Below are 20,770 nucleotides of genomic sequence, written 5' to 3' on the forward strand. Positions count from 1 at the left end.
AGGTACGACATCAGGATGACAAACCCGACTGAATCAATAAACTCTGCTTTGCGCTCACTAAGAGAGTATCCAGTCATTCCTTTGTTGGATAGCATCAGAGAAATGCTTACCTGTTGGTTCTTCGAACGACGCACACGAAGCAGGAAGCACACAAAACCATTAACTATTGCCATCGAGAAAAAGATAGATAGACAGATTAACAAGGGTAAAACGTTTCTTGTCCAGCCAGTTAACGAGCATCGTTTTTTGGTTCGTGGAGATACAATCGACTGCCTGGTTGATTTGGACAGAAGAACCTGCTCATGTGGAAAATACACCTACTGAAAATCCCATGTAGACACGCAATCAAGGCTGGTCTAACAGTTGGCCGAGCCCCATCCTCACTAACGGATAACATGTACACGACTTCCACTTGGAGAACAGCTTATCAAGAAACTATCAATCCAATAGGTATTCCTGAGGATATTTGGATGGTTCAAGATACTGTTCGGAATGCTGATGTGCTAACTCCTGAATCAAGATGAGGAGCAGGAAGGAGAAGAAAACGCAGGTATGAGACAGTTGAAGACAAGCTCCGTTCATCGCAAGGAGCTCAAGAAAAAAAGAGGCGCAAGTGCAGTCGATGTGGCGAAGAGAATCATAACAGGGCTACGTGTGACAGAGCCATTTAGACATGTCTTTGTTTTGGATTTTCTTGTTTTTCATTATGGTGTTGGTTACCCGATTTGCTTGGTTTACTTGTTTCTGGATTTTCTTGTTCTTTGATTTGGTTTACTTGATTTTATGCAATCATTCCTTGATTTTCTGCAATGTTATCTTTTTGACAATAAGTTGTAAACTGAAGCTGATCAATAGGTTTCTCTGCAACTTTTACTCTTTAATCATTATACTGTAAATTGAAGCTAGCTTTGAAATACAAAAATCAAACAATAAGTAATAGATTGTGAACTGAAGCTGATTATAAAGCCAATGTTTGTAAACAAGAATCCATGGAGTGTATATTAGTCGATCATAATGGAAACAATACTGAAAACTTAAAAGATTATGAACCCATCAAACTCAGACAACAAGCAACCGATCACTAGAAATTGCTCAGACAGTAAGAGAAGTCCAAATTCCTACGATTGCTCCTACAACTACCATAGCCACCGTCGCTATCTTTAGCTTTTGTTTCATCTCCTGTGCAACTCTAGCAAACTCCAAGTCTACCTTCTCTTTAAGCTTTTCGGACATCTCATGTTCAACTCTAACCATCTCGGACTTCACCTTTTCCATAACCCTTTCTTCAAACATCGTAATCCCTTGAGCAACCCTCTCATGTTTCACATCCACCATCCAAATCTCCTCAGTCAAAGCTTCATCAATCCATTCAAATAGATGATTCTCATTTTTTCTCTATCGCAAAAGAAACAAAAATCAGTCAGTATTGTATTTTGAACTGTAAATCTAAGTGATATAGTATGGTTTAATCTGCAACACAAAATCGAAACAGGGACTTACATCTCTTGCGATTTTTCATCGGTAGAATGGTCGATACCTATTCTCCGCCGTCGATGAACCAAACGTGGTTATGCCCTCGCCACACCAACATCTTGTAGGCACACCATGAGTAGAGATTCGAGGAAAACGAGTAGAAGATGTTGACGAACTGGTCATTGTGATTTCGTTGGTAGAGTCCCAGGATTCGCAGAGAAAGAACCCTAATCCCCTTTTCTCTCTACTTTACTTTCTTAAGTTTCGACAAATGAAAAGAAAATCACGTGTTTGGGGTTGTGTGGATCCGGGTTTAGGGTCGGGTTTTAAACATTTTCGGGTGGGCCTAGTGGGTATAAACCGTAATTGGGTTATACTTTATAACACTTATATTGGCTGCTAAAACACTACACTCTAATGCACTAAAATCGACATCTGAGAACTATATGAAGACAAAATTTGAAAATACTAATCTGTAAAACATATCTTAGTAATCAATTAAAATCGTCATGTTACATACTATATTATAAATTGTTAAACACAAAATTCTTATTTACTCTTGTTAAATACTACACCCTCTAACATGATTTAGGGCATAGGGTTTGAACCAAATCGAATTTAGGGGTTCAACATCGAATTTGGGGGTTTGAACCGTATTGAATTTAGGGGTTTCAACTCATTCTTATTTAAAATGTAAATTATAATAACAACTAACAACAATTAATCATGAACTCAAATAAATTAGATAGGGTTCAAACCCTACACCCTAAATCACTTAATATATCAGTTTCGAAACATAAACAATTATCATGAACTGAAATAGTAGATCAGTTTCAAAACAATAACAGTAGTGCATGAATTGAAATGATAAACCACAAACTATCAAAGACAACAATCATGAACTCAAAAGAGTTCAACCGTTTTCTCCGGAGCACGCTTTGGAGGCTTAAATGTGGACATTCGATACTGCAAGGCCTCATCATTTGCTGCTTCCCAAAGATCAAACGCTATCTTGAGTCGGGCTTCTTGGATGTTCTCGTCATTCACCAAAGAGAAATCTAAACCAAGTAGATGGCACTCTATGAACCTCAACGAATAAGCACCATAATAATTACCACTCTTGTTTAGGGCGCGCATCGGGACATATGAAACAGTATACTGTTTGACATTGAAATCTTTCTTCTTATCTGACGACTGGACAGCCTTGGCAATTCGTGGAATGAGGACGGCGAATGCTTCCACGGCCCTGTTGTTCTTCTTACCCCCACAATCGAAGACCTCTACAGTCCGGTTCACAAGATTGACGCACATAGAGATCCAATGGATTTGGTTGACACAAATAGGGATGTAGAGACGATCGACATCAACACTCCAAACTGAACCTGTGCTTCCATGATATGGAAGCTCACCTCTTCCATACTCGAGAAGGTTGTTGTCGACTTTGTACCCTCTCTTGTTCCCATCAAACTTGCCGTAGGCCGTGATGATCTGATTACTGAACATACAGTTCATAAATGCTACTCGGTTTGGCTTCCACCGACGCAATGAGATTTTTTCCCGAAACAAATACATCATGGCGTCCATGTCCTGAAAAAGACAATACAATTTTTAAGGAATGAGAACCAACAACAAAATTCAATCTGCAAAATAATTTTGAGCTAAACTCACATAGTTCTTCAACCATTCATTAGGCCCCATTATACGCGAAGCTAACTCTGCATCAAAATTAGATGGCCCAATCTGAAGTACTCTGTAAAGAGAAAGCAGTAGTGTGAATGTTTATGAGGAGAATAGAGAAAAAGAGTAAAACAATACAAATATTACTTACTTGGACTTGAGGATCCATTCACTTAGTTTGGAACATTTGTCTTCTGGAACAAAAACCAATTCGTAGTCGCTGTCTTTCCAACGGACTTCTGGATCATCTATATCATTCAAGAATGGTCAGTTGAAGATCTCTGGCCGGAAAGAAGTCATTGGCGTAGTGAAAGCAAAAGGTTCTTCGGATTGCTTCTCTTGAGATGGATCAAACCCGTTAACATGCGACTCTAACATGCGACTCTTGTGTAAGGTTGCCCATTGTCTTTTGTAAGTGCTCTTGGGTCCCTAAATTGACATCTAAAGTGTCAAATAAGCTGCCGAACACATCAGACAAATCTGGATCCTGGTTATAAACCACAAAACATGACATTAATACTTTCAAAACATATATATGACAACATCAAATACATGCAATTTCAGTACATCATCCTTACTTCAAAAAATTACAAACCGCAAACAAACCATCATCCTTACATCAATATTACAAACATCTAACAAAACATCATCCTTACATTAATATTACAAACCGCATGAACAGTAACCGAACACATGAGAAAAGATCTATTGCTTGTTTACCTTTGTCTGAGACCTTGTCTTAGCAGCATTTGCAGGACCACCAGTGTCAGAAGAAACCAGAGCTTTATTGCGTGAAGCTCGACTGCGGGAAGTAGTAGGAGCAGGAGCACTAGCGTGAGTAGACGCCGGAGTAGGAGTAGGAGCTTGAGTCGATGTCGTAGCAGCAGCAAGAGTAGGAGTATAAGCCGGAGCAGCACCATGAGCTTGAGTAGATGTAGTAGCAGCAGCAGGAGTAGGAGTATAAGCCGGAGCAGCACCATGAGCTTGAGTAGATGTCGTAGGAGGAGCAGGAGTAGGAGTATAAGCCGGAGCAGCACCATGAGTCTGAGTATAAGCCGGAACACCAATCTGAGTCTGAGATGAAAGGATCGTCTGCTCTAATTTGGTAAACCGGTCTTCAATTAAGTCGCGTACCTCAAGTCCTAAGGCAGTAAAAGAAGACTTAAACATACCCTGGATATAGGACTTCATTCCCTCTTCAAGATCTCTGTATTTGTCGGTTGATCTTTGGCAAAGTAACCTCTTCTTCCTTGACTCGGCTCCAATATCCTGATAATGGTTCTTTCTCTTCTTTGCAGGAGACACATGGGCGGTTTCTATTTCTTCTTCCATTCTACAGTCACTTGTTTCTCCAGCCTCTTCTTCCTTTGAACCATCTTCCTCAGAATTGTACGCATATGGTTGTACAGTTTCCTGATAACCTCAAACATGCTTACTCCAGTCATACTTCTTTCTGTACATGTCAATGATCAGATCGACCCTTTCGTCATTCATCTCATCGTCTCGTTCAAACCCAGCATCAACAATGATATTGCCATTTCCAGTTGAAGAGATGTATGGAAACACAACTCCCTACGAAAAAACAAAGTAAAAAAGTTAAACACAAACATTAAGAATCATGAAATGCAATCACATTAATTAAAGGAATCAGAACTTACAGTGGATGCAAAATCAGACTCAATGCTAATAATATCCTCATAGGAAACCTTAGCAGATCCTTTCCAATTTCTGCATCTCATGCTAGTGACACCTTCTCTGAGCTTCTCACCCAAAAGAGATCCGATGTCTGGAATAGCCTCCATCAATCAAATTTGAAGTGCATACGAGAATCTATCTATGGCATAACTGTTATGCGTCTTCACTTTATCCCTAGCTTCGGTAATGGAAGTCACAAGTGCATCAAAAGAGTGAAGACCCCACAGAAATTTTCTCATCTTATCGAAATCCATCACCAGCTTGATGTACTTGTGTGGGATGCACACCTTCTCACCCTTCGCCATAACCAGACCAGCAATCACACACAAATACACCATCCTTAGCCTATCAACATGAGACCATGTATTACAAGATTTCAGATGCACCTTCCTGATTTGCTGTAGGCTAATTTTTCCTTTCTCTGCAGCAACTTACTCCAAAACCCTTTATCACCTCTCCAGTTATCAAAATCCAAGTAAGGGTCGTCGTCTTTATATTTCAGACCAGTGATCGCAAGGAATTCTTGCACTGAAAATCTGAGAGCCCTCCTAGCAAAATGAAACCACAACTCATGGCGCTTTGCAGTCAGAAGCTGCTTACAAACGAAGCTGTGGATCACTCTCCCCGAATACTTAAGCTTGTACACATAAATGGCCATAACCTGAGCAAATAGAGGATCACCCAACACTTCCTTGTACTCTGCTTCAACATACTTCTCCACCTTCTTAAGTATGGAAGTTCGACAAGTGTTGTTGACTTTCTCAACTTGTGTTTCCGTTCCCTCTTTAAATAGGGTTTTTGGCAACTGATCCATCGTCATACCTGTGAAAAATAAAACAAATACAATCACCACAGTCAGTACTCATAAAAAAAAAGTCATCATAATACAAGTTCATAATACTTAAGCGTTGACAAACAAAAAAAAGTATGAAACTTTACTTAGCGTTCAAAAACATCAAAAGAATTAAACTTTGATAACATAGACACCTAAATCATTAACACTAACTATCTCAACTAAAGTCGATACATATCAAGCCCAAACTATGATAATGAAACACGAAAATTTTAAAAAGAAAGACATGAAAATCAAGTCACAAGATCTTATACAAACCTGAAAAGCTCGAGGTGTCTGAGAACAATGCAAAAGGAAACAAATACAATCACAACAGTCAATATTCATGCTACTTTTAATCATAAAACAATCGTCCAAAGACAGACATACTAGTGAAAACAAATCAAACAAAATCACCTAAGACATACAAAAATGCAAGCCACATACTTTACATGCTTTATAGATGTCAATACCCAATCAAATACGAATCCATTCTCCCTCAATGTCACGAGAAACAACTACAGGTACAAGAGATCGGTTGCCACAAACTAACAATCAAAAAAGTAAGCAACTTTGATAAGATAGAAGCCTAAATCATTCAAAAAAACTAAAATCGAAACCTATGACACTCAAACTATGATTAAAAAAAGACTCAAGTAAAAGATACAAAGACATGCAAAAAAAAAAATTCACAAACAAACCTGAAAAGTATCGATTGGTTTGCTTGAAATAGAGCTGAGAGAGTATATTCCAGATCGGAGAGGCACGAGCTTCAGTTATCGGTGAGGTACGAGCTTCAGTGGTGTTCGGCGAGTTACTTGAGAATGAGATGCAAAGTGAGACGTGGTCTCTGAGACTGCGATTAAGAAGAAGAAGAAGAACACCACCGGAGACCTAGCGGGCAGAAGGAGCACCGGCAACGGCGAGCTCTGACACGCCGATGACTTGAAATCGTCTTTTGTTCTCTATCGCCAAAGGAGAAGGCGAAATTAGGGTTCTAAGTCACGATATGGAATTATCCCGTTTTGTTTATTTACTATCTGTTATTTTTTTTTTTACTTTTAAATTTTTTTTAACTATTAATTTTACAAAAAACGTTTTAGACTTAGATTAGGGACTTAACTCGGTTTATATAAAAAATTATGCTAAGTGGACAACTTCTTGTTCATATTATGGCATAGGGACAATCTACTAGTTTTTTGGTTGTGTATTTCCAATTTTCCCAAATGAAATATACCCGGGAAAAGCAAGGCCAAAACTTCCATTTGACCGCCAAAAGTAAAAATATTTCCACGAAATCCCAAGGAATGTCCATCGAATTTTCTTAATACGTTACATTGAATCATATCTTCTTCCCCATTTGGTTTCTTACTTAGACCAAGTGCAGTGGCCTATTGAAAATATTAATTCAACAGTTGACCAGGTGTAGTGGTGTGTTTAATCATGCGTTTAAAATGTTCTGGCACACAACTAGCTGAAAAAATTAAACCGTTGAGAAGGAGAGAGACAGTCCGATGTGGCGTAGTTCCATTGTCCAAAGAGAAAGTGGTTATGAAGACTTTTCTTTGATTGACTGTGTTTTAGTTTTTTTCTTTTTTTTCTCTCTTACATTATTTGATTCAATTATTGTATATTAAAATATTTATTTTTAACAAAAATTATATCAAAATTTATCATTTTTCATATTCTATAAATAGAGACTTGTTTCATTAGGTTTGGACAGAGAAAAAAAAAATCATCTTTACCCTCTCATAACTCTCGTTTCTATATTTTCTATCTTCTTTGAAAAAATGGATCGCAACCAAAACTCTTCTAATAATATCCAAAACCCTTCGAACAACCCTTTTAACTATCCGAATCCCAACAACCATCCATTCCAAAATCCGTTTCCTAACCCCAACCAACCCCAAAACATACCAAATTATGGTTTTCCACCAAGTTTTTTCACGCCGTCAGCTGTTCCAAACTATCATCCATATTACGGTTCGCCGATGTCATATTCATCTCAACCACCCACTTATTCTTCTACTCCAATGGATAAGGAAATTGCTTTGAATGAGCAACTAAATTTCCCGAGTTTTCTACACAAATTACTCTTGGTGGTATAAGTGGGGTTAATGAAGCAACTCTTGGTGCAGACAGTTCAACCCCTGCTACCTGAGAAGACGTCAAATGGACAACTAAGCAAAATTTGGTGCTATTGAGTGGGTGGATCAAATATGGAACAAACAGCGTTGTTGGCAGAAACCAGAAAAGTGAATCATTTTGGGGCAAATTGCTGAGTATTGAAATGAGCATTGCTCATTTGATCCTCTGCGTAGTGGAGTTTCATGCAGAAATCATTAGAGCACCATTAACCATAAATCTCATATAGGTTGCTTAATGAGTATTTAATTAATTAATTGAACTTTGATTGGACCTAAGCACTTTAGTTAAGCTTTCATTAAGATGTGTCCTGCAATGGAGTGATCTTAATTAGGGGTGCTTAATTTTTTTTTTAAAGATAAAATTAAAATTAAACATAATAAAATATTAATAAAAAACAAGGATTAACATCCATAAACGAGCCGACTAATTTGAAAGAAACATTCTGAACTCAATTGTTGTCTTCATCACGTCCAAATTTAGTCCATAAATGTTCAACCAAATCATGTTTGAGTTGTTGATGCATTTGTCTATCACGAATTCTAGTTCGAACACCAATCATATTGGCGATATTTGTAGGCACCTCTGTAGAATAATCGAGATCGACATGTGAACTTCCGGGGAGTTCTCCTTGTTGGAACTCTGAAACATGATATTGAGTATATCCATCTCGTTCGTCTTCTACTATCATATTATGGAGTATGATACATGCTCTCATAATATTTTCAATTTTGACTTTATCCCAAAAAAGTGCCGGTTTTTTGACAATGGCAAAGCGAGCTTGCAAGACTCCAAAAGCACGCTCGACATCTTTTCGGACAGCCTCTTGATGTTGAGAAAATAAAGCCGCTTTTGGCCCTTGTGGTAATGGTATAGATTGGATAAAAGTTGCCCATTTCGGGTAAATACCGTCTATGAGAAAGTAAGCCAAATGATACTCTCTTCCATTGACAGAAAAAGTGACTGGCGGAGCTTTACCTTCTATTATGTCATCAAAAACAGGTGAGCGATCAAGAACATTAATATCATTTAAGGTACATGGAGGTCCAAAAAACGCATGCCATATCCATAGATCATACGAAGCAACCGCCTCCAAAACGATTGTTGGTTTTTCCGAACCACGTGAATATTGACCTTTCCAAGCGGTGGGACAATTCTTCCACTCCCAATGCATACAATCAATGCTTCCTATCATCCCGAGAAATCCACGTTGTTCACCAATATAAAGTAGACTTTGAAGATTTGTCGGTGTTGGTCTTCTTAGATACTCCTCGCCGAATAAATTAATTATTCATTCCACAAAATGTTCCAAACATGACCGAGTAGTAGTTTCACCGAGTCGGAGATATTCGTCAACTGTATCAGCCGCACTACCATATGCCAAGAGACGAATGGCCGCGGTACACTTTTGAAGGGGAGAGAGACTAGCCCTTCCGAGAGCATCTTTCCTTTGTCGAAAGAAATCAACTTCATTTGAGAGTCGAAGAACGATACGCATGAACAATGGCATGTTCATTCTAAATCGTCGTCGGAAAAGATTATCAGGATAAGTTGGAGTTTCACTGAAATAATCGTTCCATAAACGGACATTGCCTTCTTCACGATTTCTTTCAATATGAATTCGTTTTTTCCTTCTTTTCCTTTCTTCTCCTTGATCACCCGAAGCAGTGGTCAAATTCTCGAAAGATTGATCAAAATGTTGATCATGATATTGATCAAAATATTGATCAAAACTATCATCATCTACTCCCTCAAAAGTGTTATGGGAGGAAGATGCCATTTTCGTTGGAAAAAAAAATTGATTACTTCGTGAATAAAAAGAGAGATGGTGAATAAAGTAGAGATGGGTGTTGTAGTGTTTGCGTGAGATTGGTGTTGAGAATGAATAAAAGAGAGATGGTGAATATATGAGAGATGATGAGATTGTTTGTGTTGTAGAGTTTGCGGTGATGATATTGTTTCCACAAACTAGAAGAGAGAAGAGATGGTGTTGTAGAAATGTAATTTTGTGATACAACAATTATATACAACATTGAAGACCTCGTGACAAAATAATACATTGAAGACCAAAAAAAAAGAGACAAGAGACTCTAATCCGTGACACAAGCAGACAGAAGACAGTCTTCCACGCTCAATGACAGCTCGTCCGTGACACAAGCAGAGAGAAGACACATATCAGCCAAGACCTGACATAAAGAAGATACAAAAGTGAGTGTTATGATCAAATAAAACAAAGAGAGTGTTATGATCAAATAAAACACAAGCACAGATCAGCCATAATAATCATTGAAACAACAGAGAGTTCTTATATCATCCATAACAAGACAACAACAACATACATATTCAGTTCAAGAAAACAGAGAGTTTTTAAATCCAACAAGAGAACAACAACTTAGACTTGATCTTAAACTAATTAGACTTAGAAAACATTAACTTAAATGCATAAACTTAGATTAAGACAGCAATTCAGTTATGAGCTTCGACTTCAGTGCTGCCTCATCCTCAGCTAACGGTTCTGTTTTTGCCAATAGGTTATCCAGCAGCTTCATCTTCAAAAGCCTGTCCCTCATAGTCATATCCTCCTTCTTGATGTTCCACATCCTCTGATACTCAGTCTCTGCCTTATTCTTAGCAAGCCCCTTTGATGCCTTGACACCCGGGGGACGAGTGGCTACTTCATCAGCTTCATCATTCATGGTTTCAAACGCATGAGAGGTTGAGGAATGCGCACCATCATCAAGCTTCCTCCTCTTTCCGCTTCCACCGGCTTTGCAAGTATAAAGCTCACACCATTTCTGATCGTTTCGAAGCTCCTTCCAAGCATGCTCAAGGTTGAATTTGTTTTGGTGGTTGTTGAAGAATATCTCATGAGCTAGTTTGAGAATATCATTCTCATTTTGACCGCTACTTCTCTCTCTACTCGCAGATTCGTAAGCCCACAAAACTTGTTGACTAGATCATTGATCTTCTGCCAATGGTTCTTGCACTGGGTCGCCTCTCTGACTTCATAGCCTTGTACCTTGGGGCTTGCGGCGAAGTATGCTGCGACCCTTTTCCAGAAAGCCCCGGATTTTTTCTCATTCGAGACCACAGGGTCTTTGCTTGTATTAAGCCACGAGCTGATGAGCAGAACGTCATCTCCTGGCGTCCATTTCCTCCTTTCTCGACGCCCTGCAGGAGTGCTGTCGCCAAAGTTGGAATCTTCACTCGGTTGGGAGCCAAAAAGAGGGACTTGTGATGAAGATAGGTTGAGACTATCTTCAGACAAACCAAAGACAATGTTTTGTTGACTGGTAAGCAGTTCAACAAACTTTGGCGTTTGCCTATATGGATGAGAATCCATACCCGAGGTTGATTAAAAGAAGAGAGGAAGACAATAACTCTGTTTTTAGATAGATGGAAGAGAAGAAGAGAAGAAGAAACAATTTATAGAAGAGAGGAAGAAAAACTTTGTCTTTAATAACACACCCAACCAAAATGAGGTGACATATATCTAACACACATTCATAATACTTCAACTCCATTTTTATCTAACCATTTATTAGCAACCATTCACTAACGCTAACATAACCATTTATTACAAAGGAATCAATTCAGAACAGATACGCAATCATCTCTATGAGAACCATTTCTAACACAATCATTTATTACAAACTAATCTAACACACATTCATAGCGATTACAATTCGAAATTAACCTCAAAGCGAACCATTACTCAACAACGACCTACCAATCTATTCACAGAACCTTTATCACACTTTCAATCAATTGAAAAGATCAAAGGAATATGATTTACCTCTGTTGCGATTGTAGTTCTCTTGTTTTAGGAAGCTTCATGTGTCTTCAACGATCACCATCTCGCAAAGTCAGAAAAAAAAATCCAAACAATCAGAGATCACATATAAATTCTTCACGAAGTTTAAACAAATACAAGAGATTGAATCAACAGACCGATAACAACACAAAAAAAATTCAAAACAAATTAGAACAAGCACAATCTAAGACAAATCTAAGACATGCATGAAGGATTCATAACTAAAAATTAAAAACAAATCGTTGACTTACCTTTCGATTAAGAGATGCATGAAGGATTTGGAATTGGAGTCGACGATCTAGATAGAGAGGCGGAGGCTTCGAGTAGAGGAACCGAGCGACACGTCCAATGATTCATCGTCGACGAGAGATCAACAAAGAGATTCGGAGTCTTCGACGAGATTTCACGACCTTGAGGCGGAGCCACCGAGAGAGACGCCGATGGTGTCATCATCGAAAAGAGATCAAGAAGAAGAGGCGGAATCGCCGATTGAATCATCCGGCGGGAGAGAAAGAGATGAGAGAGATGGAGCGATTGACCTTCTTCCTTTCGTGAGAGCGATAGAGAGGAGAGAAAGAACATGAAAGAGAGAAAGAGATGAGAGAGATAGAGTCGAGACGTTATGATGCGTGTCCCTAAGCGTCGTCGCTTCTGGCGCTCAATTAAGCGTCGCCGCTTCGCTTTACACTTATTTTTTTCTTTTTTTAATCAAAATTATGCTAAGCACCGGCATTGAGCACTCCCTATAATCATGGTCTTACAACTACATGAACCAAAAATTATCAAAATGGATTGGCGCTTACGATAACGCTAAGCGTATGCAACAAAGTGGATGGTCGGAGCAAGATGTATTGGCGAAAGCGCAAGAAATCTATTCAGGTGGTGGTACCGGAAATTTCAATTTAATGAAAGAATGGATCGCTGTCTGTGATCAACCACGTTGGTAGTCAAGTTGGAGGGAATAGTGGCTCTAAAAGCAGTGGATGTAAGAGAGCCCACAATAGTGATGCTAGTGACTCCAACTCTGTATGATCCACTACTCGTCCAATGGGAAGGGATGCAGCAAAGAAAAAACCTAAAAAGAAAGGCAAGGACGTAGCCTTGGAAGTGCAAGGGCGTAGCCTTGGAAGTGCAAGGGCGTAGCCTTGGAAGTGGTCAATGAAGATTTTAATGAATTCAAACAAATCAAGGCTCAAGAGTTTGAACGCTTAGAAAAACTAGCCATGTTGCAAGAGGAGGCAAACCAAAGGCGAAAAGAGGCAATCCAAAGACAAGAAGGCAAGATGAGGCAAACCAATTGATGAAAGAAAAAACTCGGGCTAAGAAGATGAAAATGTGGCTGAAGCTAAGTGAAAAGGAACATCTCAATGACAAGAGCAAAGAGATGTTCCAATAATTGAGCGATGAATTATTTGGAAATTATTTGTGGTCAAAAGTGGTTGTCTGCATCATACCACGTCCATGCTTATCTGCATCATACCACTATATGCTTGTCTGTGTCATGGCATTCCACGCCTTCATAACATTTTTTTGTCATTCTCTCCTTTAATAATGTTGTTGTCAGTTGATGCTTTAATAATATATTGTCTTGTTATGCTTTAATAATATAAAATCTTATCCTCCAATCACTCAACATGATTTTAAAGCACCCGTGACTTTAAAAATGGCATAACCTTATCTTGCAACCACTCAACATGATTCAATACTGTTGTTCAGTGTCCGTGACTTTTCCATCAATGTTATCCATCAATTTCGGCTTTAAATGACATAACCTTATCTTGCAACCACTCAACATGATTCAATAATGTTGTTCAGTGCCCGTGACTTTTCCATCAATGTTATCCGTAAATTTCGGCTTTAAATAGCATAGCCTTATCTTGCAACCACTCAACATGATTCAATTATGCTTTTAAGTGCCCGTGACTTTTTCATCAATCTTATCTTCTAGCCACTCAATGTGATTTAATAATACTGTCAAGTGCCCGTGACTTTATCTTTAATGTAAGAATCTTATTCTCCAACCACTCAACATGATCCAACGGTTTCATTGTCTTATAAATATGGACTCATTCTTTCATTGATGTACCAATACCACAATGGATCCATCAGAAATTCCTTTTGATATGGATCCATCAGAACTTCTTTTTGATATTGAAGCTTACAAAAAACAATCTGAAATTGAAGAAAGGTATATTCTCAACCAGTTTAGGGAGCGTCGAAAGAAAATAGATGAAGACTATCCATCTCGTAGCAAGAGAAGATACCACAAGAGAGATCATGCAGCGGCAAATCAAAGATTGATTGACGACTACTTTTCCAATAAACCTACATATGACGATGCAATGTTTCGTCGACGATTTCGGATGCGAAAACATGTTTTTCTCCGAATCGTAGGGGACCTATCAAGAAGTGACGATTACAACACTCAACGATATGACGCAGCTAATAAAGAAGGTATATCTCCATTAGCGAAATGTACCACAGCCATGCGAATGTTAGCATATGGTATGGCGGCCGACGCGGTTGATGAATACATCAAAATTGGAGGCACAACAGCTTTGGAGTGCTTGCGTAGGTTCTGCAAGGGAATCATACAAATGTACGAGCAAGTGTATCTCAGAGCCCCAACTGAAGTTGACCTGCAAAGAATTTTGCATGTTAGTGAAATGCTAGGGTTCCCGGGGATGATTGGGAGTATTGATTGCATGCACTGGGAATGAAAAAATTGTCCTAAAGCTTGGGAAGGACAATATATTCGGGGAGTTAAGGGAACTACCACTGCTATTCTTGAAGCGGTTGCAACCCATGATCTATGGATCTGGCATGCATTTTTTGGATGTCCAGGCACATTGAACGATATAAACGTTCTAGATCGTTCACCAGTGTTCAATGCTGTTGAACAAGGAAATACTCCAAGAGTTAACTTCTTCGCGAACCAACGACCTTACAATATGGCATACTATCTAGCTGACGGTATTTATCCTTCTTATCCTACTTTCGTCAAATCGATTAGGCTTTCTCAAAGTGAACTGGACAAGTTATTTGCACCAGTTCAGGAGGGATGTCGGAAGGACATTGAACGTGCATTCGGAGTGTTGCAGGCTTGATTTAAAATCATTCGCGAACCAGCTCGCTTGTGGGAAATTTCTGATTTGGCTATCATAATGAGGTCGAGTATCATATTGCATAATATGATTGTTGAGGATGAACGAGATACATATGCTCAACACTGGACTGATTATGATCAACCTGAGGAGGCAAATGTATCTAATGCTCCACAACCATTTACCGAAGTGTTACCTGCATTTGCAAATCACGTTCGTGCTAGTTCTGAGTTGCGTGATTCAAACGTGCATCACGAATTGCAAGTAGATCTAGTCAAACACATATGCCAAAAATTCAGAATGTTCTGTGGTTAGAAATATTTCTAAGTTTGTGAGTTAAGTTTATTGTACTAATTATGCTATGTGTGTTTTATTATTTGTGTTGTATGCTTATTAATGTATTGTATTGAATTTTAAGTTTTTGTAATTCTATTTTTTATTAATACCTCTTTATATTTTTTTTTATTTAATAATTGATATTTTTATTGAAATTATAAAATTAAACATAAATTAATTAATCATTTATATAGCTTTTAAATATTGTAATTTAATTTAAACTAATAATTATTATTAATATGTAACTACAAAATAAAATATGTAAAACAAAACAAAAATATGGAAAATAAAAATGGTAAGATAGGGTGTTGAATTTTATTAAACAAACCATTGTAGAGTATAGAAAATGAGTGGGTGTTGAATTATTAAGTGGAAGAGAGAGAAACTGATGTGGAAGAAAGAGAAGATGATGTGGAGGGTGTTGTGTGTTGAATCTATTGTATATAGTCTTAGTTTCAAATCATGTAAATTGTTTAATTTGTTATTACATTGTTATATATTTTGATAATCTAGGTAATCCGGACACCCCTGAGAAAACTCGACTAGCGCCTAAGTACATTGTTATATTGTATTGTAGTAAATTGATAGGTGACTACTTTTAGGGATTTGATTGTTACTTTTAGGGATTTGGGTGTTACTTTTAGGAATCTAATATACTCCACTTTAGGGTCATATTTTTTATCTACCATTAACAAGTCATAATAAAATCACTTAAAGAATTAGTTTATATGACATATTTGATTATTTACATTAATAATAAACCAACAATAAATTTGACTTAATTTTTTTGTAATTATAAAAAATCTGTTGAGAAATAATCTAACAAGATTATATTTAAAAATTTAAATATATTTATAAAATAAAATATTAATTAACTTCATAATTAGTAATATAATATAGTTATAAATCAATGTTAACTAAACTTTTATTATAAAACAAGAAAATAAAATTATATAGTATTTTTTTATAAATTGTATAACTATATTCTGTATTATATAAAAATAGAAGTGTTATATAAATTAAATATGACAAATTAAATTAAATAAGTAAATTAACAAATTTTATTTTTTAAATTGTTTTATTTAAATAAATTAGCACTCATCATTAAAATGGGTTAAAATTTGTAAACTATATAATATTTTATACAAAAATAAATTTATTAACATAGGCTAAACTTTTATATCTACAACTATATATTATCCTTTTATTTATTTTTAGGCACTCAATAATAAATTGTTTAAAATGGTTATATATAAAAATATAACAGTATATAATAACATTTAGTTCATATACTATTTAAAAATTTGTTATTATAAAATTATGAAATTTTAGTAATTCATTTAAAATATTAATGACACATTAAGTTATAATTATGGCTTTTTAATTAAAAAAACCTTGTTGAGAAAATTATAGAAAATATTGCAAAAAAATCAAATATTTTTTATAAAATAATGTATTAATGTCCTAACAAAAACAAATACAAAATTCATATTATCTTCCAAACTCAGGTTGTGTAATTTTTCAATGTTTTCTTAAAAAAATATATAAAATTTTGAAAATAAATATTGAAACTCAAAATGATAATATTTCAAATTTTAGAAAATATAAAATCATAGATGATAAAGAATAACTTTTTGAAATGCACCACGAAAAAACTAATTGTATATGTTGTAAAAATTAAAACAATCTAATATTTTCAAATATTAATCAAAAATAAAAAGAAAACTTGATATCATAACATCCAAAAATATCTTATATCAATAAAACTTATCAAAATAATATGATAAGTGCTACTATGTATAAAATTTACTAAAATAATAGGACTATATTATTTAAACAAAATAATGGTTTTACATATAAATCCCGAAAAATACTAAAATAATATGTTAAAGATATTTTTTAAACACAACATGTAAATATAAATTATCTTAAACACAATTATTTTCTATAATATAAATAAATAAATTTTAAAAATATATTATAGCAAAATATACAAGTTAAAGAAAAAACATATTTTGAACGAGATTATCTATTTGATTATTTCATATTGTTATTTTATTATACCTAACTCGAAAATATTTTAGTAAGTAATAAAAATTTATAGCAAAGTAAAATGTATTAAAAATCAGAATATATTAATAATTTCGAATAAGAAATATAAACAATAATACTATTGAGTTACAAAATATATTTAACTGTACCTAACTCGAAAATACCTAAAATTTGGTTAAAAACTTTTCAAAAGTTGAAATTACCTAAAAATTAAAAAAAACAGTATTAAAATATAAAAAATTCTTAGAAACATCTTACATCTTGAAAAAGAAAGCATACTACTTAGACAATAAGAACAAATGATTATCTTTTAAAAATATTTCCAAAAAACAATTTTATCCTGATAAATAAAATGTTAATTACCATTACTTCAATTCACTAAATATTTATTTATTTTTAATAATAAGTATTTAATATTAACTAAGGTTCATAAAATATTTATTTTGATACTAAGACTATAACCTGAATACTAAAAAAATTAGTTCTTACGTCATTTAAATAAAGATATAGTTTTTTTGTATGAATCAAAAGATATGGCTAAAGAGTATAATACAAATACTAACAGTAGTGTTCCAACATCTTATATGCATTAAAAATAATATAGTATATAAAATCTATAATTTTATAAATTATATAAATACATATAAATTTCATTTTATACATTTAGAAATACAAATAAAGAAATAGTTAAATATAATAATTTAAAGAGTACACTTTTACCAACAAACATAAATTACAATAATAATAACACATTATATTTATTTTTTTTCAAAATTAAAATTTAATAAATTCATTACGTTTTGGATTTAAAAATTATTATAAAAGAGCAAGACAATTAGAATAGATTAGCGCGTAGTGTGAATATAAAATCTAGTTCATTCAATAAAATCTGACCTGTTTATTAAAAACAAATACTAATCATATTCAACGATGGAAACTACGGAAACCAAATTGATGCATGTAGCTTGGAGTTAAGTCTTTCGTTGCGTGTTCCACTGAATCCAACCAAGACGATCTTCAACAGACATACTAACAAATATGTCTCTCATTTCAAGCTTTTGAATCATGGAAAGAGCTTTGTATTGGACATGGTTGGACAAATTAGGAATCTCTTTGATAGCCTCCCAAACATTGATCTTCTTGTTTTCCTCAACCATTGATCTTCCTTGCATTATGTGAATCATCATCTGTTTAGTGGCTGACTCAACTGATCTTAGTTCTGTGCAAATCTTTGCCAAAAGATCATTGTCCTTAACTGATGCATAGTCTGATGAATCACCAAACATCAGTTTCGGTTTCACGAATTTCATGAACCTCGTCATCTTCGTCATCATCATTAGTAAGATCCACTTCTTGTTTCAGTATCTCGTTCTTTCTCACTTCGCATGGTTGAGAATGTGATCTCGCAAGTCTCCTCATTCCCCCAAATACTAGCTTCATATTCTCATATTCTTCATATTTCTCGTTTCGCATATGCCTTTGATTAGGAAAATCCTAGTCAAAACAAGGATGCGTGTTATCAACAATGTAAAATAGAATAACTACACGAAGAAGTAGAACAAAAAAAAAGGAAAAAGAAACTTACTCTAAGGTAAGCATTCCACACTTCATCAGGAGCCGTGAACTTCTTTGTGATTGGATTCCATTGAACCTTAGAATCAAAATGCAGAAGATTGACAAAATCTCGGTATTGGTTCTTCAAGATCTTCATTCAGTTGTTAAAATTCTTATAAGTCTTCCGGCTATTAAATTTGTCGTTAAGAACTGAAAGTATCTTTGTCTCAACGGTTTTCTTGAACATTTTTCCATTGGGATCAGCCCATCCCTCCTTGAAGCAACTTGCTACTAGCTCAATCAGCAATTTGCTCTCTTCTGGTCTCCATTGAATGTATTCACCTTTTCCTTGTCTTTGATTTACCATCAAGATGATTGTTACAGTCACTGATACCTAAAACTAAAACACAAGTGTCTAGAATAAGTTGGAGTTCACTTAGTTCAGACAGATGTAACTGGTTTTGGTTATATCTTGTAAGATTTTTGCCCATTAAACCAGAAACTGAAAATATAAATTCCTCAATAAAGCAGAATAGTTTGAAGAAAGTAGAAAAAGACGTACCATTGATCATATACAAACTTGAGACAATTATTCATAACTAGATAGCTAAAAACATCACAATATAACTTGCGACGAAACCACTAATACAGACACCAAAACACAATCAAGAAATTAAAGTTGCTTTTGTCTGTACCTTTTTTATAAGATGAACATGATCTAATTTAACAAGGTTTTCATCTACTTTATATACCTAAAACTAAACGTGTTTTGATCAAACTACTATTTTCGCCAAGACGTTACATAAAATGATTATCATGAGCAGTTCATTTTTGAAAAAAAAAATCAGGAAAAGCAGATATAATATGATGAGTTGAGAGATCTAAACCTGGAAGTGAAACAGGAACATAGATCGGCGGTTATGGGTTCTGAAAATATCGTACTGTTATTCTCGGTGTGCCGTAGTATTTAAGAAGATCTTAGGAATCGGCTATCTATCTGCTTTATACATTTCTGTGTATTTTGAAATCTTTCAGTGTTTATTACAAGGGTGTTATTCAATCATGCATTTTAAAAGAACTGAAATCCAGATATAATGTTATTAAATTAATCATTTATAATAATATTTTATTACTATTAGATTTATATTGGTAAAAATGAATTATTGTTATTAGATTTTATATTTGTAATCATGTATCATAAATTTTTAAATCTGATTTTATTCAATTAATATTTCAAATCATTTATTAAAATTTATTGTTATTTAAAACTATGTGATTTTAATTTTTGTACATTAAGTCATTTATAAATAATATTAAATTTCAAATCTGTTAAGATCATAAAACCTTAAAAAAACTAGATTTTAAAATTAATGACTGAACATCTTCTTAAAGATCATATCAGTTACTTATTGTTTTATCTATTTTACAAATCACACATTCACATATGTTTTTATTGGAAATTTAGAATGCATGTATTCATCTAATATAAAAATATAATATAGAAACAATATTTAGTTAGTATGTGATTTACAAGAAGTATTATTGAAACTATAATATAATTATAGATTTCATTAAGTATATTCTTTTAATAATTTACATTATTTATCAATTCGAAATTGGGAATTCAAATGTCGATTACAAGCTTGATTCAACCATCCAAATAAAGCTAAACCTAACTAGCTTCGCTCAACCACCACACCAGCGGGTTCCGCTTCGTAATCCTCAAAATATCAAACACAGTTCTCAACCTTTGTTCTCAACCTTTAATGGTAACCACAAGAGGATGGCATTTACCTCGTTTATCGGCTATCGGCATTCTCGTGACATCGCGGAGTAGCTGGTGTTTGACGATTTCGTAAATTTTATGCTCTCCAATGATAATGAAGCTCTAACCATCCACTAGAGTCCAACGGCCGAGGATGAGAAGTCGCATGGACCCGCAAGACCACTAAGAGACCAACCACTCGGGAAAAGACGGACTGCGATGTAGACAACATCTAGATCAAGTCTTCAAATCTTGCAAAAAATATGGAGATTAACCTGCTCAAAAGGACCAATGGTCTTCTAAGCACTGGGAGGACCAATTTC

General features: G+C 35.0%; 2 protein-coding genes and 2 pseudogenes across 2 annotated transcripts; 1 reads left to right on the forward strand and 3 right to left on the reverse strand.

The window, feature by feature from the left end:
* Positions 1 to 9,113: 9,113 nt before the first annotated feature.
* Positions 9,114 to 9,602, reverse strand: LOC125579944. The gene has a single exon (XM_048743856.1). The coding sequence runs from the start codon at positions 9,600 to 9,602 to the stop codon at positions 9,114 to 9,116; it is 489 nt and encodes a 162-aa protein (XP_048599813.1).
* A 673-nt stretch (positions 9,603 to 10,275) lies between these two features.
* On the reverse strand, positions 10,276 to 11,165 carry LOC125579945 (glutathione S-transferase T3-like). The gene is made up of 2 exons (XM_048743857.1): positions 10,763 to 11,165; positions 10,276 to 10,694 (listed from the first exon to the last, which is right to left on the reverse strand). The coding sequence occupies exons 1-2, from the start codon at positions 11,163 to 11,165 to the stop codon at positions 10,276 to 10,278; spliced, it is 822 nt and encodes a 273-aa protein (XP_048599814.1).
* A 2,516-nt stretch (positions 11,166 to 13,681) lies between these two features.
* LOC106349978 lies at positions 13,682 to 15,831 on the forward strand (annotated as a pseudogene).
* Positions 15,832 to 17,401: 1,570 nt separating this feature from the next.
* Positions 17,402 to 20,082, reverse strand: LOC106352508 (annotated as a pseudogene).
* Positions 20,083 to 20,770: the final 688 nt, after the last annotated feature.

The sequence above is a fragment of the Brassica napus genome, chromosome C1 (genome assembly GCF_020379485.1).
Source record: "Brassica napus cultivar Da-Ae chromosome C1, Da-Ae, whole genome shotgun sequence".
In the NCBI taxonomy this organism is placed as follows: Eukaryota; Viridiplantae; Streptophyta; class Magnoliopsida; order Brassicales; family Brassicaceae; genus Brassica; species Brassica napus.